Consider the following 8,602-nt stretch of genomic DNA (forward strand, 5'->3'; position numbering starts at 1 on the left):
GGGATGTTAGGAGTGGGGAAGGGAAAAGAAGGGGGGGATGTATCTAGACCTTGTAACAGCAGGTGCAGGGACTCCAGGTTGATGGACGTCCAGCCAACTGCCTCCAGACATCATGATGTAGCGATAAATATTGATTGTTTGAGTAGTTTAGGATCCAGAGAAGTAAAATCCCATTGACATGATGCTGGTCTAGACTAAACAGAGGCATCAGAAGTAGAATGACACGAGTGTGACGAGATGGGTTCAAAACTTAAGAAGTTGCCTTTCTGCCAACCCGGGTTTCTTTACATTGTCATTCCCAGCAATTCAGGCTGGGTTAGAAGATGAAACCCTGTAGAGGAGTGGAGGAGTGATCCCATCTCCCAAACCCCAACCTGGTGCCCTGGACTAGGATGGCAGAGAAAATGGGTACTAGGGCTTTTTGATTTGTTAATAAATATGTTGCCACACAAATCACTGCAATGCAGACACTCTGCAGGGTGATTTAACAGGACTCAATGATACATGCACTTAAATTAGTTTAGTTAAATAAACTTCATTTACAGGTTGATTTTTACAGACAATAAAACCAGCAAAAAACATATATATAAGCAAATGTCAGTAATGTGGTTTCACAGTGACTGGCTTTTATTATAATTGAAGCTTCAAATCTCTTTATCGAGGTGCAAGAACTCCTCCTCTGATCTTCCTGTGCTCCTAAGGGTCTTCACCCCCATGGGAAGGCTCCCCAGGTTTGCACTGATGCTGGGATCCATCGATGTGAAAAATGGGAGATGTCTCAGATGCCCAGAACTCTCGTCTGTGTGGTCAGTGAGGTGTCAGTTTTAGGAAGTGGGTGTCCTGCAAAGTGAAATCAGGTGCTTAGATAGTCCACTTATCTCCATCCAAACAGGTAAATTATACCTGGCCATCTCAGACTACCATAGACATAAGATGACACATAGGCCAGGGGAGATTTAGATTGGATATCAGGGAAAATTTCTTCCCCCAAGGACTGTTGGGCATTGGAACAGGCTGCCCAGGGGAGTGGTGGAGTCACCATCCCTGGAGGCGTTTAAAAGACATGGAATTGAGGTTCTCAGGGACATGAGTTAGTGCCATTGTGAGGTTAATTGTTGGATTCAATGATCTTGAGGATCTTTTCCAACCAGAACGATTCTGTGATTCTATGATTCTAGAAAAGACCACCAGAGAACCTTTTCATCTGGATCACTGACCTGTGTTTCTGACTGTAAGACAACCCAGATACAACACAGGACGTGAATGCACACACCACAGCTATCCAGCTACAGCTGCTGATGACCCAGAATACTTGACAGGGTCGCAGGACTATTTTAGGAATAAAAAGCTGCACTGGACAAAGTGGCTGATCCTCTCTCTTTCCTCCATGCCTTTTTTCTATGAAAAAGGGTGACAAGGTTTCTCACTTCTTTTTTTGCATCCTTCAGCATGTTTCATAGAAACCCAAATAGATTAAGTAGAAGTGCAAATATAGTAATAATAATAATAATAATAATAATAATAATAATGCCCCAAAAGGGTAGTTCTGTTATAGCTCCTTTGGTATGAAATGACACCAACTGCAGAGCTGGAGCACAGCATATTGCAGAATCACTCTGCATGGGATATCTCCTGCCTGTGTGGGTTGAATGGGAGACATCAGAGGTAACTATCTCAAGTAATTTGTGTCCACCCTGCTTAGTACAGGCAGAGTTCGAGCATGATCTGGTTCTGCCCTGGTACCAGACTCATGTTGGAAGAAGTTATCAGTCATAATTAGTGATTAGCATTCAACCTGGAGAAGAGAAGGTTTTGTTGAGACTGTATTGCAGCCTTTCTGTACTTAAAAGAGGCCTGCAAGAAAGATGGGGACAGACTTTTGATCAGGGTCTGCTGTGATAGGACAAGGGGTGGTGGTTTTAAACTAAAAGAGAGAGATTCAGGCCAGACATGAGGAAGAAATTGTTTACACTGAGGGTGGTGAGAGCCTGGCCCAGGTTGAGCAGAGAGGTGGTGGATGAACCATCCCTGGAGACATCCCAGGCCAGGCTGGACGGGGCTCTGAGCAACCTGAGCTGGTGAAGATGTCCCTGCTCATGGCAGGGGTGGCACTGGGGGAGCTTTGAAGGTCCCTTCCAACCCGAACTATTCTATGATTCTATGATACATGGTATGTTACTAGCAATATTAGATGTGCAATGTCCACTTTCCTCCCTGCTCATCATCAACTTCTCCTTAAGGTTTTTCAGAGAAAGCAGACTGGTATTTTTGACGCCACAAGGCCCAGCAATTAAAGGGTTTATCTGGGGGATATAAGAGGCTGGAGGAGCTGATCTGTTTCATCCCAAAAGGGGAAAGCCCAGTGAACCTACTTGCTGCAGTGGCATAGAATCATAGAATCACAGAATAGTTTGGGTTGGAAGGGCCCTGGAAAGCTCATCCAGTGCAATCCCCCCATGGAGCAGGAACACCCAGCTGAGGTTCCACAGGAAGGTGTCCAGGCGGGTTTGAATGTCTGCAGAGAAGGAGACTCCACAACCTCCCTGGGAAGCCTGGGCCAGGCTCTGCCACCCACACTGGGAAGAAGCTTCTTCTCAAATTTAAGTGGAACCTCTTACATTCCCAGCTTAAACCCATTACCCCTTGTCCTACCATTGTTTGTCACTGAAAGGAGCCTGGCTTCATCCTCGTGACACTCACCCTTTGTAAATTGGCAAACATTAATGAGGTCACCCCTCAGTCTCCTCTTCTCCAAACTAAAGAGACCCAGCTCCCTCAGTCTTTCCTCATAAGGGAGATGCTCCACTCCCTTCATCATCTTGGTTGCCCTGCGTTGGACCCTCTCCAGCAGTTCCCCATCCTTCTTGAACTGAGGAGCCCAGAACTGGACACAATATTCCAGGTATGGCATGTTTTAGGATGAGTTAATCTTACCATTTGCAACATCTCAGCTTCCCACTGCGGCAGGTCCCAATGTCAATAGTGGGACCAGAGCATGCAACGTACGAGCAGGAGCCCCGGTTTTGCCGGCATGCGATGGTGTCAGCATCTGCTTGGCTGTAAGCTGCAAAGAGAACCCGAGGGAAAATTCATATTCGTTTGTCAAGGGACAGGATTGGAGAGCTACAGCATCAGATTTACCTGCTGTGGTGTGTGGTTTCCTGCCACAGTGTCTGTTTTGTGATTGGGGTAACCTGATCACACCTTCTTAAGGTCTCTACATCCATATGAAATGCAAACTAGGCAGAAAAACAGGTTGTAATGCTAGATAAATGTCAGCTTCCTTAGCATTTCTCCTGGAGACACTTGCTTGTCAATCCAGTTATGCACAGACACACTATGTTATATGAAAAAGCCATAGGAGACACAGAAAAATCGCATTTTAAAAATTAATCTCACATTAATCTCAGAAAAAAAAAATGTGATGATATTAAAATCAAAATGTCCTGAGTTTCTTCAAACTTTCAGTTCAAGTTTCAGCAAATGTAAAGCACATTTATGACTCATAACCGTTATCTACTACTTCAAGTATCTTTCTTGCAGGAAGTATTGACCATTGTGATAATGAGCAGCATGCTCACAGGAAACCTGTGCACTGTGTTACCATGTTAAATATCCTACATTTAACACAGATGTCATAAAGCTTTACAAAACCCAACTTTTAATCACAGTCGAAACATTCAAACTGACATTTGCTTGACTAAAGTACATTATATACTTAAATATACACTGTAATATAAAGTCAGTGACTTGTTGCTGGTGCTGCATATGGTTTAGTGAGATGTTATTCTGGTTCTACTGTGTTGGTATGTTCAGAAATTAAGAGCCAAATGTTCTGGTGGTGGCAAAGGCTGCAGCTCCATCATCATCAGGGAACTGCCTGGGCTTATTCCAGCTGAAAAAACAGCCCTAAGTCTTAGAATTTCTTGTTCATTACCATCAAACATTATTTGTTCCCACTGGGATGTTCAACCTGAGATTCAAATTGTGTTATTTTTGTATGGTTTAAATCTGTTTTTTATATCACCCAAAGCCTTGTATATCTATGCCCTTATCAGCTGCCCCAACTTCTTGCCAACCTTCTGTGCCAACCTGAATTCACAGCTACCATCATACTGGACTCTATTGATAATTTGAAAGGCATGCAAATCGATCTGCCACATTTCAACCAATTTGTCCTGGTGGTTCTCAAGTCTTTTATCTTAATCACATCTTATTCAAGCATTATGTGTTGCTGATTTCACTCAGCTGGTTTTAAAGAAACCATGAGACATTGGTTTTCCTTGTCTCCCCATTTAAAAAGCTCTAAAGTGTTATGTTTACTGTGCATAGGTCTTTATGAAGAGATATAAAATAACTTACTGTCCTTTCTCAGAAATTCTGATGGAATTACACCAGCTCTGCAGCCACCCCAGGGGCCACAGTTTGCTTTGAATTTGAGAATAATTTCTGTGATGTATATAATAGGACAATCCAAGAAAGCATTCCAGAAGCATGCAGTGCAGACTTTATCTAAAGCTTCTACCAGCACTTGCTTTTGGCTTAAGTGGTTCTGCATTTCTGCATTAAGTAGAAAGACATTTGCTTGTCTAGGAAATTAAGTACAAATTTGAGTGTATTGCAAACCAAATCAGGGATGGAGATAGTTGAAACTTCTCTGAAGTCCCCCAAATAGCCTGGAATTATACAGATAGTCCAAACTCTCTTAAAGCAAATGGACAGTATAGAGTCCAGGCAAAGCCTCACCATCACAATCACATTTTTTTCCAAAAATACAGGAGGTCTACTGATCTATAAAACACAGTAAGGAGGTGAGGGTGTGAACGTGAGAAGACAAAGCTTTCACGTTGCAGGATGGTGTCCTAATTATCAGCCTAAGAATTGCATGAATACACAGGAGTATCTTTTTTCCACCACGTCATCATGTGATGGGAATGCAAGATTTTTGAAAGAGACCATCAAGAAGACTGTCAATGAGCTCAATTCAACAGATTAGAGATTAGGACTATGACTAGGGAAGAGGACTTCTAATATGAAAGTCATGGAGTCCAATAGTACAAGGATTATCTGAACCTCAGCACTGGGCTTTAATGGGCTGCTCTGCACATGCACCTTTTTAGCCTCCATCTCACCTATTTTCAGTCTTACCTGGAGCAGCCTGGAAGAGGAAGAAGAGAACAGCAATGAGGAAGAAAAGGATCCTCATGACTGCCAGCTGTCAGTGGTGTGGAGACACTCAAAGTTGGATAGAGGCTGATGCTTGAGGCAGAAGATGCCCAGTCCCTGGATTTATAAAGGCTCTGGGATGGAGCAGTGCAGAGAACTAGGGGGGTGGAGGAGTGATTGAAAAACAGCGAGTTCATTGCCCTATTACTATAGAGACCAATGATGTAAAAAGATGTTGCAACCCAACACATTTGAAGATGCCCGGACCTGAGCAATGACCAAATTGCACTGGTTGACCTGAGCAGCCAAATCCCTCTGTGCTTGCACACCCTGTACCAGCTGGTGGGCTGCACCCGGGGAGGACACAGGATTGGAGAAGAACAGAGGTGTGTTCCTGCGATCTGCAATACTGTCAACCGTGCAGATCTGCTGATGCCCCGTGGCTCTTCGCCATGGCCTTGTGTCAGTATGTCCTCCCGCCATCCGCCAGGCACGGTGAGCGTAGTGTGAAGTTAACATTTGCATTCAATGATCTTCAAGGTCTTTTCCAACCAAAATGATTCTGTGATTCTATGATCCTAAAGGCACAGCAGCTGGTCTGCAAGGCTGCGTGAAACGAGGCAACAAGCGCTCCTCCTTGAATGCAGAAAGGGATCAGAGCTTCAGTCCTTGCTCTTCAGTCTTCTTGCTCTTCAGTTTTGGAGTTGTAGGGCTGCAACTGAAGAAGGCAGGGTAGGAGTGAAAGTGTGTACATTCCCCATCCTGGCTATGAAATCTGCAGACATGGTAGTAGTTCCAGTCTCCCAGATGTTCCTCTAGAATGACTCAGAGCTCCATTACTCTCCACATCTTATATTTGTGACTTTAGCCATGGAATTGTACCAAAACTTGCAGGAGGAGTCATTAGACAGAAAAGACTGGAAGGGACACTGGTGTGTGTTGTGCTACACTATTGTAGGAGACTACATCCCAGTTCCCTTTTGGCAATCAACAGAGCTCTGTCCTAAAAATGATGAGGTTGTGTGGTTCCCTGCTGCTACAGTCACTGAATTCCCATACCCTACTCTGATGGTCTGAACCTTCTTCCGAAGTCTAGCTTTTGTGGAGAGTCTAAACCTCCTCATTCTTAGCCCAAAAAGATTTTGATTTAACAACATTTTCCCTTTCTGCTAGTCACCTTCCTGACCTGGTTATGAAGAGACTCGCATCTCTTTCTGATTTCGTAGATTCAACATACTGAGTCTAGTTGTGTATGGTGTCTCCACATCTCTTATCACCTTGTAATCTTTTTCAGTATCTGAAAAAAAGGAAAAATATCAGATTTTTTTTTTTCATGCATGTGAAGGATCAGATGTATATAAGATGGACCAGAGAAAGTGTCACCAGAGCTTTGTACAGCACTCTTAGTACTTGCACATGTCTACAAGAAATGCCACTCTTGAGACACGTGAGAACTGCAAGAGTGTGTTGGTTTGTTGTGTTTTTTCCAGGCAAACAGTATAAGCCAAGAATCATTAATGAAATCAAGTCATGAGGGTGCTTAATTTTTTACCACTTCAGTGAGGGCAGCAGACTGAAGAGATGGAGAATAACGGCAGGAGGTGAGCATTGTCTGTGCACAGAGGGCAGAGAGGTCTCTGTCTGGCAAACCGACCACAACAAATTGGGTGTAGGGCATGAAATGGGTGCTTCAGTCTCTGAAAAAACACATTAGTTCATTCTGTTACAACTTGGAATTAGAAAGAAGCAAAAATTTTCTTTACAGCAGAAGGCAGGTGAGGAGGTTGAGGTGGGGCAAGAGGATGCAGGTGGAAAGGAGACAAATTCTCCTCCATGCTTCATGAGTATTTATCCCTGCTCAGCAGGTTGTGCGACTATGTAATACTGGTAGGACAGACAGAATGGGCACCATGACCCCTGAGGTCCAAAGGAAGGAGAGGAAGCCTCAGATCCATCTGTCTCATGTGATGGGCACAACAGCCAGAAGATGTCTGGTGGTCTCAAGGGCACATTTCCCTCCCTTTGTACCTCCCAGACTGCCAGGGGACGGTTGCTGTGACGAAGTTCTTGGGGAACATGATGAGGAAATGAAGATTCAGAGCTCTGCAGGGAGCTGTGAGAGCTGGGGTGGGCAGTGGTGGCCTGTTGCCTTTACAGTTGGCATCTTCACCAACCCCATACATGCAGATGAGGGGTACAGGAGATGGAATAATGTGCACCTCATACTCTGTACTGTGTTGCCTGCTTCTTTTGCTTCAGACAGGCGGTAGGGAAGGAATTCTCTGTCATGCCTCCTCTGTTTTCCTTCTGAACGTGGGAAAATAAGTTTTGAGGAGTCAGTCTTTGATGTTAAAACATTCTATGTCTGTGTGTGTGCTGGGAATTTATTTTAAGCAGGACGAAGGGAACATTGACGAGCTGTCTGATTTCTGATCTGTGATCTAGGACATAGACACAACCCCACAACCCAAGACACCTGCTCAAGGTTTCAGACAGGCACATCATCCACATGCACTCTCAGTATCACTTTTGAAAATAGAGCAGAAAAAGGGAAAGAAAGGGGCTGTCCGTGATCATAAAACACGGTCGACCATAAGGAAACCATCAAGGCTGAAGCTTGCTTACAAAAATAACAGGATTTAACGGAGAAGGAAAATGCACCCGTCTATTTCTTGCATAATTCTTCTCCTGTCTGGCCCAGGCAGCACGAAGGGCAGGGTTGTTTGTTTTGAGGAGTGAAACTGCTGATCTAACCCTGCTGGGGCTGGCCCATGCTGTCACACATTGTTCAATGTTCTTTGGAAGTAAACAGTATCAAGGAGATGGAAAGAAAATGGGAACATCTCTGTCCTCATCACCTCCCTCCCCCAGCTCGGGCTGGAGAGCAGCAGCATCAGTGCTTGTCCTGGGTCCAGGCTCCCTCCGAGGAAAGGTAAATACACCCAGGGCCATGACAGTCCCCTTGAAGACTGCTTGATACGGGGGAACGGGAGCCTGGGCAAGGCGCCCCATTCTGCACTGGTGCGGTCTCACCTGGAGCACTGTGTGTAGTTTTGGGGCCCGTGGTATAAAAAAAAGATATAAAGCTACTGGAGAGTGTCCAGAAGAGGCTATGAAGTTGGTGAAGGGTTTGGAGGGGAAGCCATGTGAGAAGCGGCTGAAGTCACCGGGTTTGTTCATCCTGGAGAAGAGGAGACTGAGGGGAGAGCTCATGGTGGCTGCAGCTTCATCACAAGGGGAGGAGGAGGGGCAGGGCTGAGCTCTTCTCTCTGGCGACCAGTGACAGAACCCAAGGGAATGGCAGAAGATGTGCCAGGGGAGGTTTAGGTTGGACATGAGGAAAAGGTTCTTCACCCAGAGGGTGCTGGACACTGAACAGGCTCCCAGGGAGGTGTCACGGCCCCAACCTGACAGTGTTCAAGAAGAGACTGGACAA

At 45.0% G+C, this 8,602-nt stretch overlaps 1 protein-coding gene across 2 annotated transcripts; it reads right to left on the reverse strand.

The window, feature by feature from the left end:
* Positions 1-515: 515 nt before the first annotated feature.
* Positions 516-5,299, reverse strand: LOC136100278 (gallinacin-9). Of its 2 annotated transcripts, XM_065835212.2 has the most exons (3): positions 5,149-5,299; positions 2,935-3,064; positions 516-840 (listed from the first exon to the last, which is right to left on the reverse strand). In XM_065835212.2, the coding sequence occupies exons 1-3, from the start codon at positions 5,204-5,206 to the stop codon at positions 825-827; spliced, it is 204 nt and encodes a 67-aa protein (XP_065691284.1). In that variant the 5' UTR covers positions 5,207-5,299; the 3' UTR covers positions 516-824. The 2 variants fall into 2 exon arrangements, with proteins under 2 accessions (XP_065691284.1, XP_065691285.1); XM_065835213.2 differs by lacking the exon at positions 516-840 and having other exon boundaries at positions 2,931-3,064.
* Between the last annotated feature and the right edge of the window lie 3,303 nt (positions 5,300-8,602).

Source organism: Patagioenas fasciata, chromosome 3 (assembly GCF_037038585.1).
Source record: "Patagioenas fasciata isolate bPatFas1 chromosome 3, bPatFas1.hap1, whole genome shotgun sequence".
NCBI classification, from domain to species: Eukaryota; Metazoa; Chordata; class Aves; order Columbiformes; family Columbidae; genus Patagioenas; species Patagioenas fasciata.

Excerpts from the sequence above, each read along its gene's own strand:
- LOC136100278 (XM_065835212.2), bottom strand. The coding sequence starts at position 5,206 with ATGAGGATCCTTTTCTTCCTCATTGCTGTTCTCTTCTTCCTCTTCCAG. Across the intron at positions 3,065-5,148 it reads CCTCTTCCAGGCTGCTCCAG|CTTACAGCCAAGCAGATGCT; the intron begins GTAAGACTGAAA and ends TTCTCTTTGCAG.